At 37.5% G+C, this 21744-nt stretch overlaps 1 protein-coding gene across 1 annotated transcript in view; it reads left to right on the top strand.

The window, feature by feature from the left end:
• The window catches only part of LOC124617184, a 79063-nt gene extending 58064 nt beyond the window's left edge, over positions 1-20999 (top strand). Inside the window, exons 8-9 of the mRNA XM_047145244.1 lie at positions 14464-14683; positions 14803-20999. Of these exons, the coding sequence (XP_047001200.1) occupies positions 14464-14683; positions 14803-14863 (281 nt within the window). The 3' untranslated portion in view covers positions 14864-20999. The remainder of the gene's footprint in view (positions 1-14463; positions 14684-14802) is intronic.
• Positions 21000-21744: the final 745 nt, after the last annotated feature.

Below are 21744 nucleotides of genomic sequence, written 5' to 3'. Positions count from 1 at the left end.
CAAGATTGTTTGTTAGAACGAGGAAGGAGAAGAAACGGGGACATCACACAAAATATGGAAGAATATGACGATTCCACATGTATCTAAAAATTTCATACCACTGCTTTTCAATCTCATGCTTTAGAAGCTGGAGCTTATGAATGAAATGGGAAATGATTTCCTAACATAAAACTTTTTGCTTGTGGGAGGTGTAATAGGAATTTCATATTGGTACTCGGTGAATTATATTCTGTCATGTTATAAAAATGATCATTTGTGTCAAAACAGTCACATTTATTTGGTGTGTGTTACAATTGCTGCTACATTAGACAGGCCTGTTTCGTGTTATGTAGCCGACAGTGACAAAATACACATAATCAGATTGAGAAACCACACCAGTCTTGGATGCTATTTGTATTAACAGCTTTTCAGTTTTAGACGACGGCATTTCGTTTTTTCATGTAGCAAAACATTTGACGAACTTTGATGAGGTAATAGATTCTTTCCCAGAAAGGAAAGCACGCCATGTAAAGCTGTAGCAAGATTAGAGAGAAAAAATTCTAGGACATAAGGATTGAAGAAGTGTGTACTGTCTTGCTTATCTCTTGTCATTACTAATTTTATCTATCCTATATTCAATTTTATGTCACACAAAACAGCAAGTTATTAGCTAATAGACAATGAAGAGTGGAAAGAGAAAAAGAGGGCTAGGATGTCAAACCAGCCAACTGGGAGCAGGAGAGGCACCACAGGACATTTTAATTTCCACTGTCCTGAATATAGTTTGATGGCATCCATTACAAAATATTACACGTTTGAATTCTACAGAGCGAAATACAGTGATGTGTGATGGAAGACTGCTGTGTGAAGAGGCACGGCACTGCACTTTGGCACACTTAAGATCAAATAACGTGTCTTACATTTCCTCGTACACATATCATTTATGTATCAAACTCTTCAGAAAGATGTATGCTACGAACTGAGCAACTTTTTTGAAAAGTCGATTTTTTAAAATTTTTTGCGTCCTACCTTAAACTCTCGTGGGAGGGGAGGGGGGGAGAGGTTTGTGCCACTATTTATATCGTACTTGACAGTACTCGACACAACTTGGCTGCAGTCCCATGTGACACAGAAATCCAATGAAGTTCCAGCAAATGCGGAAGAATACATAGTGCAATGTTTACATCAGGTTTATTCTTATGATGAACGGATTATAGTATTGCCCCGGTTCAGAAGTATCGTAGATATTGGGCTGATGCACAGAGCAGTCTGAGTTGTAGTGGGGAGGTAGGTAGTCTCCACATGACCCGTGTTTACATTTAGTGATTTTTCTGTTTCCTTTTCGTTTATTGCTCTCACATCAAATGAAAACAAAATGGATTTCTGTGGCCGGGAGCTATCAAGTGAATGAATATACATTCACATAATTACGGAAGGCTAAAATATGATATTAGTTTGAGATTTTATTTTATTTGCACCTTTCTGACAGTCAAGTATCGCCTTGCAAAACAATGAAGTTATTTTTGTCAGTTTGCTGAAGAAATGTGGCTTTTATTAATGTTTTCCGCTGAGGCAGTCAATTTGAAACGAAGTGTTTAATTCCACAGTATTGGCTAGTTTGATCTGTTTGCTGCATTTCAAGTGCACATTTTCATCTTCTAGCACATCTTCTAAAGAAAATTTACATCTGACTCTGGACATAAGAATGTGCACTTTAAGCCGAATTATGCATTTTAGTATGGGTCACGAAATTCCGATGCTCTTGAAATATCCTCTAATGTCTTGTTTCTTTTATGACATAATGTAAGATCTTTTAATATTTTACACGTACGAACATACAGGCTTCCTGCATCGTCATGGCTGCACAAGTGCGGTGACGCCCGTTATCTGGCGCTCTCTGACAACTGTTGAAATGAACCTATTTCTAACAGGTTGTGGGAAAATATTGTGAATGGTTCTTTGAAAAGCGTTACTTTCAAAGTAAATTTCCTTTTACACAAGATGAACTATGTACAATTAGTTTCTTAAATTACAGAGCATTTGACTCTCATTTAAAAATCAACTCTTTGAGGTAAACCATTTAGAATAATTTCGAGCTCAAAAGATCAGACATTAATGTCATCATTAAAAAGTTTACTGGCACATTTGTGTGATGTATCTTGAAGTGTAACATGCGCAAAAAAGATCAACATTATATGTGAAAGCTTAGCTTCTCTTGCAGCTTATTAATCTTTGAGACCAATATTATATGTGAAAGGTTTTCTTTTCTTGTAGCAACATTATGTAAACTAATTTAAACCATTAAATTTTCCTGTTTGTTGGTTTGTGCTACTTAACAGTGATGTTGCTATTGGCTGACTACATCACGTGTCCTATGCTCTGTTACTTAACACGGAGAAAGTAAATTTCCACCCGAGAGAAAGTGTATTTTTAACCAGGAAATCCAGGAAAAGTCTGGGAATCTCTCTTCCTTGTCCGCATATACACCCTGTGTACTGTACAGGGTGCATGCACCACCCATCACTGGTGTTGCTCCTAAGGGTGGGCTTCTGGCACTGTCTGCACTAGACACCAGCTGCAAAAATGTAATGCAGTCAAAAGCTATTCTCAAACATTCAAGGTAGTCTCACCAAAGAACTTTGTGCGTTAATGCGGGATAATACAGGGTTCCTCATTCTGTTAATAGGAAAACCTTTGCCTTGTAGTGATCCATGCCATTCATGGAAGGGCATGTAGGCACGTACTTGAGATACAGAGCTCAGACTAGAGATGTGCGTCATCACAGTTAGTTTGAAAACACATGCTGTGAGAAAGTATTACTCAGCAAGTGTGAGTCTATCTTCTTTAGAGCATTTGTAATCTCCATGGAGCAAGGAGGAATGAAGGAGCTCTGGTACTATGGAAGATTTGCAGCACAAAGGAAGAAAGATACAATGTATATAAGCGATTGTTGTTATATACCATTCATAGAATGTTAATGAGAGGCCTTTGAGACAGTAATATTAGTTGGTTTCCAGGTAACAAGTAACCTTTTTCTGAAAGTTTGTGACAGTATACGGAGTTAATTGAAACCTATCTACACTTTATTTAAGTAGAGAAGCAGTGTTGTGTTTTATAGCCACTTCACTTATAGAAATCTGCACAAAGAAAGAAGTTCGATGCCGAGGAAGAACAGGTTACAGCATAGCTGGACCCTGAGGTAAATCATGAGAGTTGCAAGGCTGAATGTCTACACCAGTCTAATAAGGGAGTGTTAAGGCGGCAGTGTAAGGTGTAGCTGCGTGGAGTAATAGGTTGGGAACATACATTGCTCAAGCAGTTAAAATGTCACCACATCAAAACATCACCACACTAGCTTAATACAGCTGTCATCAGCCAATAATAAACACTCCAGTCTCTGTTAATTGGCTGTTGCCAGCCTAATACAGTTGACTCAAAATTAACACTGCCCCAAAAACTGGATGTACCAGCAATTGTCAGGATCTCATCAGATTTCATCCTGTGTCCCTTGTTTAAAGAATACTCTGCTGCCGCCAATTTTCAGGCTCTCATAACCTCTTGTGACTGATTGATTGATTGATTTTTTATTGGTCCAGTTTTATCATATAGCACAAATTGTACAATTGATATTGGACAGGTCAAAGATAAGTTACAATAGTACATAGTATTAGCAAAATAGTAGGCAAATTAAAATTAGGTACCTATTACAATTAATTTTGTTACATATTCAGAAATTCTCTGACAGAATAGGAACAGTGCTTTATTAGAAATGCCTTTAGTTCAGCTTTAAATATTGAATGAGTAGTATTTTTTATTTCCTCTGATATCTTATTGTGTAGTATTACACCAGTGTTAATTATGCTCCTCTGATAGGTGGTTGTTCTGTGATATTTTTGATGTATATTTGACTCCCTTCTGGTGCTATAGTTGTGTACATTTTTGTTCTGTAGCAGTTTGCCTGTTTTCAGGAGGTAGTCCCTAGTGAACAAGATAGTTTCATAAATGAATAAACTTGGAACATTTTAGAACACCAAACTCAGTAAAATGGGATTTACAGGACTCCATCTTTTTAAGGCCACAAATTATTCTTAAAGTTCTTTTTGAATTCTAAAAACCTTTACACTGTGAGTTGAGTATCCCCAGAAAATGATCCCATATCGGAATTAGTGAGTGGAACTGTGCATAGTATGCCTGCAGTACTGTTGTTTCGCTTGTTGTAGCCTTTAAAATTCTTAGGCCATAGCACACAGATGATAGTTTTCTACACAAGTTATTTATATGTGTGCCCCACTTTAAGTCTTGCTGAACCCAAAGACCCAAGAATTTTGTGACACTTACATTTTCTAGGGGATCATTTTTTAATTGGGCTTGAATAGACATTTGATTAGTTGGAGGAATTAAATGAAAATCGACACACACCGTTTTTTCAGTATTTATAATGAGTTTGTTTTTGTGAACCACTCAGAAAGTCTTTTCATAGAACTTTCTGCTGTGGACCGCAAAGTTCCTGGACTGGATCCAGTGAGCAATATGCTGGTGTCATCGGCAAACAGGATAATTTTTGTCGGACTCATATATTCAACTAAGTCATCCACATAAATCAAGAAGAGTAGTGGACCTAAGATTGAGCCCTGTGGTACACCATATTTTATTGGTAATTCCCTAGAAAGAAGGGAGTTGTTTCTTGTTTTATTCATTTTGTTGAATTCATACTGAAGTGATACTTTCTGCCTGCGGTTTTTTAGGTATGAACACAATCAGCTATGTGCTACACCTCTTACTCCTCGTCTTCTAATTTTTCGAGCAGGATGTTATGGTCCAGGATGTCGAAGGCTTTTGATAGATCTGGAAAAATACCTGCAGCAAATTTATGTTGATCAAGGGATTTTAAAATGCAGTCTAAGAATTCGAAAATTGCTGTCTCTGTAGATTTATACTTTCTAAAACATGTCTGTAAGAGGTGCATATTTATTTATGAAACTTAAAAGCCTGTCATAGAAGAGTTTTTCTAGAATTTTTGAGAAGGAACATAACTGTGACATGGGTCGGTAGTTTGATATTTTTTCAGAAGAACCTTTTTTTAGCAGTGGTGAAACTTTTGCTGTTTTAAAAATATCTGGAAATACACCAGTTTGTAAAGAGAGGGGTTTGCTATGTGGTGAGCACATGCTTTTAATATGAAATCAGGTACTTCATCAAGACCACTTGAAAATGATGCATCTGCTCTAAACTGTGTAATTCACTCAACAATCTTTAGTGCCACCAGCCCAAGTGTGTGAGGACAGTCTTTAATTGTGATACATCTTTTGTACTGGTGTCTTCTATGGGTGGTACAACGAGCCAGTCTTGGAGTGGCACTGGTGGTGAGTAGCCCATGTGCTGTCCATGGTAAAAGGGCCCATGTAGGACTATGGTTTCTAGTCTTGTATCAGTTTTCAGTGAGACTCAGCAGTAACAGTAGCGTCTCTCCTCAAGATGGGGTGCAGATGGACCCCTGAAATATCAAGTCATGTTGATTTTAGGACCCGGCAGCAAACCTGGAGGAGACTACCAAGAATTATTAAGCCAGGAAAGCCTATGCAAGCTTTTTAATGATAAAGTTACAATTTGGTAATAATATGGGAAATTTCCTTTTAATGATAGATGTTGCTAGCTTTTGAAAGAATTTATATTTATTTTCGGGAGCAAACTACTCGCAAAACAGTACAAAAATATAGTTGGGCTGTTGTAGCAAAAGTGCGAGTTCTGGATATTGAGACAGCCAAGTCTGTAGAGATGGCAGGATGGGCTACCTGATGGAAGTTATATCATCTCTGGATTTGGAGGATACTACAGTCTTCCACACAAAATTTGGTGCATAGGGATTGCTTTTGTGTGTGGGGGGTGGGGAGGGGGGCGGGGAGAATTAGTGATGAATCTAACTCAGCCCATGTAGTGTAATCATGTCAGCAGTGGTGGTTTAGGCTTGGTAGCAGTGTTATATCATTCCCATTGGCTGCTAGAAAGAGCATTGTTGGAGCCGTGCTAAATGCAGAGACCTGAGGTCAGTAGTAGCAGCCGTTAGATGAGGTTGGAAATCTAGGGCAGTAGTGATGGCAGTGTAAATGTAAGTGTCAGTAACTGATGTCTGTGTATGTGAAGTTGGGCCTGGTGGTGACTAGGCTGGCCTCTGTAAGGTTAAATTTGAGTACCCAAATTTAATATGAAAATGGGTCTAGTCATAATATGGAAAAGGCCCAGCCCTGTAAACATTGTGCCATCAATTTTTTAGTTGGGGTTTGATTCCAAACAAGGCTATTAATGGGGTAGGATCTGTCTCCAGGAAAAGCTTCGTCCGATGAATGTGTTCATGAGTGTAAGGTCCTGCAATAATTATTGCTATTGCTTCTTTTTCATTTGTGAATAATTTTGTTATGTTGCCATAAACATCTTTGATGGATAAGTTAATGAATGGACTGGAGGACTGTCGTCGTTGTTGTGTGAGAATGGCTCCCATGGTGTAGTGTGTTTCTGTTTTCCATGGAAGTATGTGGTGAGAAATTATGGCAATTGTAGTGCCACCTTGAGCTGCTGTTTGGTGTGGTCACTTAGAGCAAAAAATAAATTTACCCTTTTTTTTCTGCAGCTGATTCAGTGATTAAGCAACATCTGAGACACTAGGAATGAAGTGTGCCAAGTAGATAGATGACGTCACCCAATGATGACTGTAACTCTCTCAAGACTGAAAGCCATAGCAAAATATGTATTTTCTCTACATGCTGGTGGGCATTGAGCTGAATTTTTTTTTATTTTTAAATTTTTTTTAAAGATTACATTTTATTACAGTTGCTTGCACCATGCTACATTAAACATGCAAATTTTACAAATATCCTTTCTGTATAGTTCCTGTAATAATGATTTAATTTAAATAATGTGCACAAAATGGTATAGGCTACATTAGTTGTTTCTAAAATCTTTGGAAAACCACTCGAGTTCTTGCTACAGCAAAAGGCAAACACTTACAGCTGTATACTTGAAAAGACATGTTGATTATCACCACTTTATGTAATTCATCATCGAGTGGCAATTGTAAATATGGATCAATAAGTCTCTCTGTGAAAAGTAGTAGGCGCATTTGAGACTGCTAAAAAGAACCTCAGTTGAGGAAGGAGATATGAATTGATCACATACTCAGATTTGTTATAGATTCAGAGCCACCATAGAGACATATTCTACCATCACCATTACAAGTGACTGCTAAAACTGTGGCTTTGGCACTGGCAATAATCAGTTATATGACACAAGGTCCACTAATGAGTCCAATCAGTTGTGATATGTTCCCTAATAGTGTCAGGGACTGTCTTTTTTGTTTTGTGTGTGTGTGTGTGTGTGTGTGTGTGTGTGTGTGTGTGTGTGTGTGTGTGTGTGTAGGGGGGGGGGGGGGGAGAGAGACATGCAGGGCTGTTGAGGGAAACAAAGATGTGTGTCCGAAATGAGGATGTCCAACCCACTCCACGAGCAAATAAACTTTTTTGGAAGAGATCTTCCAGAGCTTTCAAAGGTATGGTATCTGATACTGAATTCACATTTTACTGAACTGAGAAATCAAACACAATAAAACAAAGTTCAGAAATATTATTAACAGTATGAGTGAACCATTAAAGGTGCTTTCCTAAGTGAAATCAGTATTGTAAATTTCCTTTTAATAAAAACTTGCTGGTGACTATAGTTTAATAATCTGAGGTGCCAAGCTTCAAATTTTGGCACTCCTTGGTGTACAAATGTTTTTAAATTTACTGAATATACAGATGAAGCTGAATCCACTTCAAATGTTATTGGCAGTGACTTAATTTGTAAAGCAATGAACAGATAATGTGGATCCCAGATGCTGTTGTAAATAATTGAAACCAAATATTAGTTTGTCCTTTGGTACTTTGTGACCAACTTTGTGACAAGCAAACATTCCATCATACTGAGTATCAAGTGACATTGGTAATGCTGGAGAAGGTAAACGTGATTTAAGATTTGTTGCCCTATGTTCCTAGCGATGACACAGAAGGCAAAATCTGCCTTTTGTCAACTCTGATGTAGTGACAGGGGCTGTGTAGAACATTGGAACATATTCAACACAGCAATCTGCAGTTGGGTTGACAGCGTCTGCTGCTGTAGGAATTCTAACCTAACAATAATGACATGTTTCTGTGCAAATTGTGCTGTCAAGAAGCCACAACTCTCTGTGAATGGTAAGGAACTGAGGCAGCTATCGGCTTCAATTTCCATAAAAAGTGTAACATACCAGAAGACCATTGGAGAAAAGAAGCACATTGTTAATCTGATGTTGTTAATTGGAAGGTTATACATTGAAGGCAGACCTACCACTCCTCTGATGCTATAGTAAAGGGAACATGTGCCAACAGAGCATGAAGTGATGACCGTGTTTTCAGTGATAATAAGAACTCCTGATATTGCTTGTTCTTGTAATTGTCACTGCATCATTTATATAGGGTGTTAACTAATATGTGGGAAACCTCTGGGAAGTGTATGGAGGACTTAAAAAGAAGCAAAAACAATTTCACATGCACATATGGCCATTTTTTACAAATTTTCTTAGTTACAGACACTTTCGTACTGTTACATGTTTGCTTCATTTCAGTCTTTTTGTTTTCAAGTTTCCAGCTTGGTCCTATTGGTTGTCTTCTGATGGCTAAATGAAATGCTCAAAATGTCTACCATTAGTGTTGTCAGTAGCTTCTAAATGCCATATCATGGATCGTCATACTTGCTCCTGTATTCCAGGTGTCTCCTGTATCTACTGAAATTGTTCTTGAACACAGTGGACAGAGATTGCCAATATTCACAGTAGGTCTTGAATAAAATATTTTCTTAAAATGCTGGAAATTTGAAAACAAAATGACAAACAAAGTAAACATGTAACAACAAAAAAGAATCTGTAATGAAGAAAATTAAAATAATTGACCATATGTATATATGCATTTTTTCGGTTCTTTTCCCCCAGAGGTTTCCCACATATTAGTTAACACTCTGTATTTGCAGCTGAAGACTGGGCCAAGGATGCATTGAGTCAATTTGGATGTCTTGTCACAACTGTTGCTGGTCTGCAGTATGCAGTTGTTAGCACAATTGGCTTGCATTTGGGAGGGCAGTGGTTCAAACTCGCTTCCGTTGATCCTGATTTAGGCTTTTGATTGACTTCCCTAGCTCACTTAGGGAAAAGCTGGGATGGTTTCTTCAAAAGTGCATGGCTGCTGTCCTCCACTATCCTTGTCGATGGGACATTAAACACTAATCTCCTCCCGCCCCCTCCTCCTCCTCCTCCTCCTCCAGTGTGCAATTTATGTATGGAACACAATTGTTCACAAACCACTACAAAAATATGGGCAGACCGTCGTAGCACAAATCACTGTTCTCTATATGAAGAGAGCTAAGTTGGTAGCTGTGGATGGTATGCCATAATGTAGCCAGGCAGTCATAGCACTGCACTGCCCATGATTCCTAAGGAGGAACCATTAGTTTACAGTTGGTTCCTCATTGTAGAACTGGGCTGCCATAGCTGTGGCTACAGTTTCGTAATGGAAGTGAATGAAACTTGTATTTTTAGGCAGATTGGCAAATATGAGCAGAGTAACATGTAACAGTGGCAGTAATAACTGAATTAAGCAGACATGTGCTAAGTGCAGTGGCATACAGAGGTGGCGTACAATGATGGGACAGTGTTCAACTGATCTCTGGGAGTGTGCAGGATAGTAATGTGACTTCATTTGGATGGCTGCTTCTGGGTTCTTGCTGTCAAAAAGAGAGAATCTCTCTGCCAGGTAGAAGATTATGTTGTCTGGCATGTCATTGCTGAATTCAGATGTACTAGTCTAGGTATTTTAAGTTTAATTGATTTTTATTCAGTATTTGGTCATGACTATTGTTCTTTATTTCAATTGACCAGGTCTTCCATTGTGCATGGCTGCATTGTGGATGATATACAGCTGCCAGACTGTTGCTATAACCATGCACTGTAAATTCTTTAAGTAACCCTGTCTTTTACTTTATATTGTTTTTTTTATTTAACAATAAATAAATAAGAAAAAACTAAAGGTACCTTACATACTAACTTCCTCCCCCATGAACCATGGACTTTGCCGTTGGTGGGGAGGCTTGCGTGCCTCAACGATACAGATAGCCATACCGTAGGTGCAACCACAATGGAGGGGTATCTGTTGAGAGGCCAGACAAATGTGTGGTTCCTGAAGAGGGGCAGCAGCCTTTTCAGTAGTTGCAGGGGCAACAGTCTGGATGATTGAATCATCTGGCCTTGTAACACTAACCAAAATGTCCTTGCTGTTCTGGTACTGCGAACAGCTGAAAGCAAGGGGAAACTACAGCCGTAATTTTTCCCGAGGGCATGCAGCTTTACTGTATGATTACATGATGATGGCGTCCTCTTGGGTAAAATATTCCGGAGGTAAAATAGCCCCCCATTTGGATCTCCGGGTGGGGACTACTGAAGAGGACGTTGTTATCAGGAGAAAGAAAACTGGCGTTCTACGGATTGGAGCGTGGAATGTCAGCTCCCATAATCGGGCAGGTAGGTTAGAAAATTTAAAAAGGGAAATGGATAGGTTAAAGTTAGATATAGTGGGAATTAGTAAAGTTCGGTGGCAGGAGGAACAAGACTTTTGGTCAGGTGAATACAAGGTTATAAATACAAAATCAAATAGGGGTAATGCAGGAGTAGGTTTAATAATGAATAAGAAAATAGGAGTAAGGGTAAGCTACTACGAACAGCATAGCGAACGCATTATTGTGGCCAAGATAGGCACGAAGTCCACGCCTACTACAGTGGTGCGAGTTTATATGCCAACTAGCACTGCAGATGATGAAGAAATTGATGAAATGTATGATGAGATAAAAGAAATTATTCAGGTAGTGAAGGGAGATGAAAATTTAATAGTCATGGGTGACTGGAATTCGAGAGTAGGGAAAGAGAGAGAAGGAAAAGTAGTAGGTGAATATGGATTGGGGGAGAGAAATGAAAGAGGAAGCCGTCTGGTAGAATTTTGTGCAGAGCATAACTTAATCATAGCTAACACTTGGTTCAAGAATCATGAAAGAAGGTTGTATACACGGAAGAACCCTGGAGATACTAAAAGGTATCAGATAGATTATGTAATGGTAAGACAGAGATTTAGGAACCAGGTTTTAAATTGTAAGACATTTCCAGGGGCAGATGTGGACTGTGACCACAATCTATTGGTTATGAACTGTAGATTAAAACTGAAGAAACTGCAAAAAGGTGGGAATTTAAGGAGATGGGACCTGGATAAACTGACTAAACCAGAGGTTGTACAGAGTTTCAGGGAGAGCATAAGGGAACAATTGACAGGAATGAGGGAAAGAAATACAGTAGAAGAGGAATGGGTAGCTTTGAGGGATGAAATAGTGAAGGCAGCAGAGGATCAAATACGAGGGTCGGTCAAAAAGTAATGCCTCCCATTTTTTTTCTACTTAAAGAAATTAAGTTAAGTGAAAAATTTGAATTTGGCGCCATTCCTCAAACCTTCTTCTGCAATCCACTGCAGTAGTAACTTTCTGTGTCAACAGGTGGCAGCACAGCAGAAGTTTGTAAGATGGCCGACATCGATGTTCGTTTGAGACAGCGTTGTGTGATTGAATTCTTGAATGCAGAAGGTGAAACGCCCATACGCATTCATGAAAGACTGAAGAAGGTGTATGGTGTTGTGACAGTGGATGTCAGCACTGTTAGACGATGGGTTCGTCGTTGTAAGGAAGCTGAAGGGCAAACACCGTTGACTGACGAAAAGCGGAGCGGCAGGCCGGTGAGTGCAGTGACTCCACACAACATTCAGCAAGTTGATGACATCATTCGTGGTGACCGTCGGGTGACTGCAGATGAAGTGTGTCGCATTATTTCTCTTAGTAAAGGCAGTGTGATCACGATTATTAAACAATTGGGGTACTCAAAAGTTTGTGCACGGTGGGTTCCAAGAATGTTAACCGATCAGAATAAAGAGGCAAGGAAAACAATAGCCTCCCAACACTTGCAGCGCTTCCGTTTGGAGGGAGATGAGTTTCTGAAAAAAATTGTGACCGGGGACGAAACATGGGTGCATTTTTTTGAACCCGAATCAAAGAGGCAGTCAATGGAGTGGCGTCACACAAGCTCGCCGAGGAAGAAAAAATTCAAAACTGTGCGATCGGCAGGGAAAGTTATGGCAACAGTTTTCTGGGATACAGAGGGTGTGATTCTGGTTGATTTTTTGGAGCAGGGATGCACAATAAATTCTGTTCAATACGTCACAACCCTCAACAAACTTAAAGCACGTCTTCAGCGAGTTCGCCCAACAAAATCAATCTCAGATGTTCTTCTTTTGCATGACAATGCAAGACCACACACCAGTCGTCACACCTCTGACGAGATTGTCAAAATTGGATGGGAAGTTTTGCCTCATCCCCCATACAGCCCTGACCTGGCACCATCAGACTTCCATCTGTTCGGGCCACTAAAAGAAGCTCATCGTGGGATTCATTTTGAAGATGAGGAGGCCGTCAAAACATCCGTGCGTCAATGGCTTAGGAAGCAGAGCTGTGATTTTTACCGTGCTGGGATACATGCCCTTGTTCAAAGATGGACCAAAACTGTAGAGATGGGCGGAGATTACATTGAAAAATGACAAAATGATCCTCAATGTTGTGGTTTTCAACCTATGTAATTGCATTTAAATTTCCTGACAATTAAACGTAGAAAAAAAAATAGGAGGCATTACTTTTTGACTGACCCTCGTAGGTAAAAAGACGAGGGCTAGTAGAAATCCTTGGGTAACAGAAGAAATATTGAATTTAATTGATGAAAGGAGAAAATATAAAAATGCAGTAAATTAAGCAAGCAGAAAGGAATACAAAAGTCGCAAAAATGATATAGACACGCAGTGCAAAATGGCTAAGCAGGGATGGCTAGAGGACAAATGTAAGGATGTAGAGGCTTATCTCACTAGGGGTAAGATAGATACTGCCTACAGAAAAATTAGAGAGACCTTTGGAGAAAGGAGAACCACTTGCATGAATATCAAGAGCTTTGATGGAAACCCAGTTCTAAGCAAAGAAGGGAAAGCAGAAAGGTGGAAGGAGTATATAGAGGGTCTATACAAGGGCGATGTACTTGAGGACAATATTATGGAAATAGAAGAGGATGTAGATGAAGATGAAATGGGAGGTATGATACTGCGTGAAGAGCTTGACAGAGCACTGAAAGACCTAAGTCGAAACAAGGCCCCCGGAGTAGACAACATTCCATTAGAACTACTGACAGCCTTGGGAGAGCCAGTCCTGACAAAACTCTACCATCTGGTGAGGAAGATGTATGAGACAGGCGAAATACCCTCAGACTTCAAGAAGAATATAATAATTCCAATCCCAAAGAAAGGAGGTGTTGACAAATGTGAAAATTACCGAACTATCAGTTTAATAAGTCACAGCTGCAAAATACTAACGCGAATTCTTTACAGACGAATGGAAAAACTGATAGAAGCCGACCTCGGGGAAGATCAGTTTGGATTCCATAGAAATGTTGGAACACGTGAGGTAATACTGACCCTACGACTTGTCTTAGAAGAAAGATTAAGGAAAGGCAAACCTATGTTTCTAGCATTTGTAGACTTAGAGAAAGCTTTTGACAATGTTGATTGGAGTACTCTCTTTCAAATTCTGAAGGTGGCAGGGGTAAAATACAGGGAGTGAAAGGCTATTTACAATTTGTACAGAAACCAGATGGCAGTTATAAGGTTCGAGGGGTATGAAAGGGAAGCAGTGGTTGGGAAGGGAGTGAGACAGGGCTGTAGCCTATCCCCGATGTTATTCAGTCTGTATATTGAGCAAGCAACAAAGGAAACAAAAGAAAAGTTTGGAGTAAGTATTAAAATCCATGGAGAAGAAATAAAAACTCTGAGGTTCGCCGATGACATTGTAATTCTGTCAGGGACAGCAAAGAACTTGGAAGAGCATTTAAATGGAATGGACAGTGTCATGCATTATTGTTGTTTATTATATCATTATTCTGGGTCGCAGTGACTGATTTTATCCAGAAATTGAATCTTTGTAATAATGAAAGAATAATGCTTTAGTTAGTATTTATCAGCTACATTTTGATAAATTTCACGTATTTGTTTTTCAGTTTTTTGTGTGTTTGTAAGTTGCTCTGCCAGATTGCAGATATATACTTTTCATATTAGGTGTCTGTAAGGCAAGCAGACCAATGGTATCTGCTATAGGCAGATCAATCCAGGACTTGGAGAGAACTTGTTAGTGAGTCACTTGAACATATTTGCATAACTTTTTTTATGACTCGATAGTATCTCATAATTTTCATGATGTTACACAGATTTAGATATTCCCAGTTAAAGAGCGAAGAAAGGAGGTTGAAAGAGATAATTAGTGATGAAAAATAGTTGAAGAAATTTCTTTTCTTGTCTGTTTAAGAAAGGCGACGTTTGCGTGAAGATGAATACCCTTTGTTGGTACGAGTTATGTTGGGTCCCCATGAAGATGTTGCAAAGCTATTTTTAATGGATAAACAGAATACAGAAGAAATCAGCAATGAAGTGGCTCAGTTTTTAAATCTCAGCATTACAGAATGCCGTGCTATTCTTATGCGTTATCAGGAAGAGGAAGAACGAGAAACAAAACGCATCAAAGCTAAGTAAGAGACACACATTCACCCTAATTTTAAAATTCTTATTGTTATTAGTGTGCTATTTGACAGCTATGAATCATGTTGATCTATTTATAACTTTTTGAGTACAATTTAAACTTTTCCAGATATCGGGAGATGCGTAGACGAATAAGGCAAAGAATGGATGATCTTAAGGTAAGGTTATGATATTTTGATTTTTCTTTCTTGGTTTGGACTGGGTGGATAGCAGCTGTGAGGAAGATCTGCACATATACTCCACTTCGCTGCAAGTTTATTTTTTCTGTGTAAATTGTTGTTAAAAAGTCAGCAATATAGTAGAACTAAAAGAAGAAATGTACTGTTAGGTGTGCTTGGTCTGAAATAAGTGCTATCTGCAAGCTGAACACTGTGTTAGTTTTGAGTGGCTTGTAACTTCAGTAGAAAATTTGTGAAACCTCTCTGCAACAGAAAGCAATTTCAGCATATAGTGTCATGTTTCCACAGTGCAATAGTTTTGGCTCTGGAAGCTGTTCTGTGTGGTGTATTACTGATTACAATAAGTTTGTATTAGTGTCTGAAGTAACTTGATGAGGTCTGATTGTTATTTTCTGATAGATCTGCATGTCTGAAGTGTTATGTAAGTATTATTATGAGATATTGATTAATTACTTGTAATGCTTTATGTAACTTGCATTTGAAGCTGGATTTATATGTAAGGCAGCATTCTACTCAGTTCTGCATATAAGGAGCAAATGTTTATGAATTAACTAATGTAACATAACTAATACCATCTGAGAAGAAAAAAAAAGTAACATTGCTCTGGCAGTTTTAGTTTTATGGGCACATGAGTATTGCTGTAACTGTTTTCTTTGGTTGGTGTCATCTGTGAAGAAATGGGTAAAAGGCACCATTTTCATGTACAGAAACATTATTTCACTCCCAGATCTGTGATGTAAGTGAATTAATTACCTTACATCCTTCATTTAGTTGTGTTGTACTACCAAAAATGTTTGATGGACACAAAGCAATCAGGAGATTATTTGCCCTTTGCATGAAGTTAAATTTCTCATGATGTGAGGGAAGGAGGTGAGAGTTGTTGGACTCATAAATTGTTAGATACACACACTCCTCAGAAAGTCCACAGCTCATGGTCTAGTGGCGAGCGGTGCTGCCTCTGGATCACGGGGTCTTGGGTCTGATTCCCAGCCGGGTGGGGGGTTTTCCCTGCCCAGGGACTGGGTGTTTGTGTTGTCCTCATCATTTCAGTTGGGACTTTGTACGGATGTTGATGACTGCGTAGTTGAGTGCCCTACAAACAAAACATCGTTGTCATCATCATCATCATCATCATCAACTCCTCAGAAAATAATTATATATCACTGCACAGTATACAGTGTTTTTCAGTTCACCCCCCCCCCCCCTTTCCCTCTCTTCCCAGAAGTCACTATATGCCTTGTTCTTTCATCAAGTAAGTCTTGGCATTAGGATGCTCCTTGTAACACAGAACATTTGAAAATATTTTCAGCAGTACGAGTCTTACATTTTTCAAACACTTTTTGTGAAACACTACCTCATAATTAAATGCAGATGCTTTCATTTATAAATGAGATTTTGCTTTTAGCATGAACACTTGCAGCACAACAAGGATTGCACTAACAATGGAGTATGTTTTCCTACTTCAGAGCCAACTGAAATTATGTAGCTAGTTAACCTATGACTGTGTAAATGGTGTTTTGTGAGATATATGGCGGAGAACATTTGGAGGAACTGCAGTTTATTATTTCTTAAGTGTCTCCTTTACAAACAAGAAATAAAGACCTGCAAGATTTAATGATTAATAGCGAAAATCTTACATACTCTGCATCGCATGTTAGTACTAAAATCACTTTGTTTATGTGTCAGTTACTACCTTTGTATTTTGCTTGTGTCTGGTCATGATGCCACATTCTGTTTTTTTAGTGCTTATTTATTTTCTTATACACTTCTTATTTTCTTACACTATTGAAACTAACAAGAAGTTCTTAACACAGTTTGTTATGGATGAGAGTACAGGATACATACACTCATAAAATGGATCTTTTTCACTGTTTCTATGCAGAGTTAATCATGGAATTAGTGCTGTTTGGTCATTTTGTCACATGTCTTATTTGTATGTCACAAATCTATTTATTTGTAGTGTAAGATGAATAAAAACATGAAGGATTTAAGATATGGTTTTAGGTAAAGACTGTTCTGAGCATTGTGCTGACAAATTTTGGTCTCAAGTAATAATGAGGGAAATGTGTTACAATATTCAAAAAAGTTGCCCAAATAGCTATCTTTGCTTTCATATACATTTGTATCCATACCAGAAAAACATGTGTTTGTCAACAGAGATGATGCAGGAATTTTTGTATTTGAAAAAGACATTTTTATATTTTCTTTTTTAATTTTATTCATTGTAATGACTGGGCAAAAGGATTATCAGACCTAGAGCATTACTTTGATAAATTTACGTGATTAAACCTTTTTAGTTTTTTTTAGTACTGTACCATATTGTGTGCAGATAACACTACATGTTTCATCTAACTGTTGTGCTGATGATTGCTCACGTTGCCAGGGGTTGTATGTTCTTGCTACCCTGTGAGATGTTCATGTGCAGCAATCAGATCAGACCACATTTCCAACAAGTTTTTCACCATATTAACAAGAAATAGTTTATCAGGGCTCCAAAAGGGTTTTCATGGTTTAATCTACCATGGATAACTACTGGAAAGAAGTTTGGCAAAAATACTCTTTTTGTGATGAATCATTAACTGAAATTTTACGTCATAGAATATGAGATAATCACACTTTATATTTCAATATAAACTGCACAGTCATCTTTGCCCAAGACTTCTATAGAAGGTGTGTTTCTTGGTACATTAATATTTCACATGCAAATAAATTTATTACATGACTGGAAACCGACTAGACTGCTGCTGAATAGTTTTTAACTTTATGGATTTAGAATTGCACAATATTTTGAATCTTTTTCAGTACTAGTGGAAATATACTCAAATTTATGTTGGAGGCTATGTGAAAGAAAAAGAAATATTATTTGAGACAATATTACATTTTCTTATGAAGAAATACTAATTGAAAATTGGTTAATAACATCATTAATATTGTCATTAATTTCATTCAAAAGCCTCTATTTATTGCAAGTTAGTCTTTTTTATATGTAGTACAATGTTTTATATTGTATGGTCAAAGATGAAACTGCAGATCTCACTGTCATGGGAACTGTCAATTCAGCTTTTTTGTATTTTGGGACAGTAATTCCAGTCATCTAGTAGTGTATAGTTACAAGTCTGTAAGACTTAGCTGAAATACTTAGTTCCTTTCATATAATCATAAGTAATAATTATTTGCATACATTTTTGAGCTGTTTGTGCATTATCTGTTTTTGAGATATATACGGTATTCATATGTTATTGTTATGTTAGGGGCATGTTTTAGACAGGCCATTTGTTAATACTCTGGGCTGTTTGTTAAAAACTCCTGCAGCCATCAGAAGAAATAAACATTTTTGTGTATCTCTTTTTGTTTCAAATGGTGCTGTGTGTGTATATGTCGAGATAGTTAACTCTCCTTTTCTTTTTTCAAAGTAAAACTTTTCGATGTGTAATAAGATACCAGAAAGTCCTGAGTGTAATGCAAAGAATGGAAGGGGTAAATGTAACCACTCACTGTATATTGGAGACTGTGAGCAGTTGAGTTGCAAGGCACACTTGCAGAGAGAGTTGCCTGAGCACTGGATTTTTACATCTATTTGTGTGTGTGTCTGTGTGTGCACGCGCGCGCACGCGTGTGCGTGCGTGCGTGCGCGTGTGTGTGTGTCAGAGAAAGAGCATCGTCTGGAAGCTTTCAATTTTATTTATGTCTGCTGCTCAACACTTCAGCGACACAGTGAGTGGTTACTTTTATTTTTAGATGTACCATTCACTTATTTTCTTCCGAGAGAGAGAGAGAGAGAGAGAGGGAGAGAGAGAGAGAGAGTGCACGTGTTGTAATAACAATAAGATAATAGATAAAATTTGTAAAAGGACCATTGTGTGTTACAAATTAGATGCTTGCAGAGGATAATGTAGAGTGTAATGTGCATATATGAAAGCATCATTTTACAGAAATATTTTATTTCACTTAATTTTTGATACTGAAGCATACATGCTGTTGTTGTTTGAAGCATTAAATCATTAATGATAAAAAATTTGAAAATAACTGAAAAGTCTAAGATCTTGTTGAAACTTCAAATTTTTGATTGACCTGTTATGGATACTAACATACATCACATATATTTTAGAGACTTGTAATTTCACTTACAGTGAAAATTTAAATTTTTATGTAAAACAGGGATCTTTTGCATTTACCTTGTCTTACAGCATTTCATGGGACAGTGAAAGATTTTGGTGTAGAAACAGTGATTGTGTTTTGTGTGTCACCATACACTCCCCATTACAGTTAAATCATTATGTATATGGTTGAGAAGTACACACATTGAAGTATCACTTGTTACAGAACTGTAATACTGCTGTTGATATATATGGGTGAAGAACTGTTAGTTCAAAAGAATGAAAAAGAGTAAACTTGTTGAAATTCATGAAACAGTTTTTTATGATTGACAAATTAAAGAAAATATGGATATTAATTAAGCTTTAATATACATTTAAAACAGATTACTGTGAGAAGCAAATTTTGCATTTCATTTATAGAGCTAGAAGCGACGTAATAATATTGTCATACTTTTAAATTTTCAGTGTAAGTGAAAACAGTTATTTGTAAATATATCTCAGACAGAAGAAGAAATGTCTGGTTCAGAGCAACATAATACTAAAGTAATTGCATTCTGTACCTTGCAGTTATGTTAACATTTCTAAGAGCATGTTATCTGTTGAGTAACTGACTGATGTAATGACTTAAGTGTGAATGAGATGACTATTTCTCATCTGTTGTTTTGTGTGCTGGATTGTACAGCAGCAGGATCTGTTTGAATTACAATTGTGCTGCTTCACTTGTTTGTGAAATCACACGATTGCATTTAGCATAAAGGAACTGGATAGTGTGTGCTGGAATCATGGACTGAAGTTGTTAATTATATTAATGTAGGAATGAAGGAGTATAAGAGTGTGTGCATGATTTGTAGCATTTTACTGTTTTTGTTTTTGTAAGAGGTACAGTACTGATTACTAACAAATATGCAGTACAACAAATTCAGTACATGGAATTGAATCTCTGTTTAATCGTGCAAGTATATTAAGTGTAATACCTTGCATATGAAGTTTACATTGACAGCTGTCATTTGTTTTGAAATACATGTGCTATTGAAGGAATATTGTGGACTGTTATTAGTGAGTAATCAATTTACAGCCTATTGTGTTCCGTAGCATATGGATTGTGCTTTTGTCTGTAGTATTAGAAAACTGAGTGGTTGCATATAGAATTCTTTGTGCTGTTACTTCAATAAATGTGTGTCATATTTTGAATGAAAATATCTAATCCATTTAATTTGTTCCCTTGGTTAGATATCTTACAACATAGCCTGATAAAATGAAGAGAGAAGAGTTTTTTCCCCAGGGTCTTATTTACAGAGGATAAAGAACTTGTTTTTCTCCCTGTAAAATTGTTTCAGTGGTATTTACATTTATGTAAAATGAAGCAAAGGCACCCACTCACCTATAGCTCTGATTGATGTGTCGCACATAGGAACATACAACAGAAAACAGTATTTTCACTAACTTTGGAGCTTTTGCTCTTTCTCTAATGGAAGTACACTCATTCACACACAGACCCATGCAGACATCCAAGCATACACCCACCGCCATTGCGAGACTGCGTGTTTCTATGTACCACACATCAATCAGGTGAGTGAGTGGTTGTTTTTCCTTTATTTTAAGTCCTATTCCATTCAGGAATTTCCATTGAATTTTTGTTTTTGATGTACATAATTGTAAACAATTTCGTCTTTGTGAATTATGAAAGTAATGTGCGTTAATTATTTCGTGTGGTATTTACTAAGATATAGATTGATGTATGTTGTAACCAAATATATCTTGCAATTATCTGTTTTTCTTATAAATCATCTGTCTGCCATTCCATTTCTATGATAGACTTTTCTGTATGAAAGCAAAGCAAGAATTGCACTGCCAGCCAAACTGCAGTTTTCTAAGAAAAATGTAATCATTGTACAAATCTGTTGAGTTACGTATTAAAGAAGCAATGTGCCCATGACTGCATAAAAACTTTACCTGCATTTAATTTATCAGTGTACATTTTTTGTAGTATTAATTTTGATTTTGCAGTAAAGTTAACAGGAAGTAATGTATATTTTTCTTTATTCATCTTCCTTGTGTGTGTGGGGTCTGTTTTTGATGAAGGCCTTGTTGGCCAAAAGCTCACTTTCTGACAGTCTTTTTGTTGGGCCTGTCTGCGACTCAGCATCTCCACAATTTGATGAGTAGCAACTACCCTTTTCATAATATAATTAAACAGACAGAAACATGAAGATATGGAGAAGCTTTCATCACACTTTTTGTCAATATTAGGCAGCTTACAGACCACTGGTGCACACGCGCTAGCCCTTTCATTGATGCGAAAGGTATCTGGCACATTAAGAATCATTTCATTAGAAGTTCTTTGATACCACTGTTACAAGATATCAATTCAATGTACAAATACACTGGGGACTCTGTTCGCGTTACAAAAGTAGTATACATTGTCACCCCAATGAAGACCACTTTCAGTATCACCATACACCTTGTGTTATTTTACTGGATGATGCATTGATACACATAGAAGAATTTTGCTAAACTGATTGAAGCTACAGAAGCCTACGAATATTTTGTAAATAGTTACTAGAGAAATTTTGTTTCATTTGTCATGAAGAGTAGTAGGTAGTTTCATCAGCAATGATAGAGAAAATCATTACCATATTGCCTTTCCTAAAACCAAACACAGGGCGTCTGAAGTGATAGAAATCAGAAAACTCAACATAAAGAAAATATTGAGGTATTTCTACAGGTTTATCACAGCTGTACTATTCCAGTAGTGTAAATGAAGCATTGTTTCAA

The sequence above is a fragment of the Schistocerca americana genome, chromosome 1 (assembly GCF_021461395.2).
Source record: "Schistocerca americana isolate TAMUIC-IGC-003095 chromosome 1, iqSchAmer2.1, whole genome shotgun sequence".
Classification (NCBI taxonomy): Eukaryota; Metazoa; Arthropoda; class Insecta; order Orthoptera; family Acrididae; genus Schistocerca; species Schistocerca americana.
Note: the sequence above shows the minus strand (reverse complement) of the source record. Positions and strands in the feature narration are given on the sequence as shown.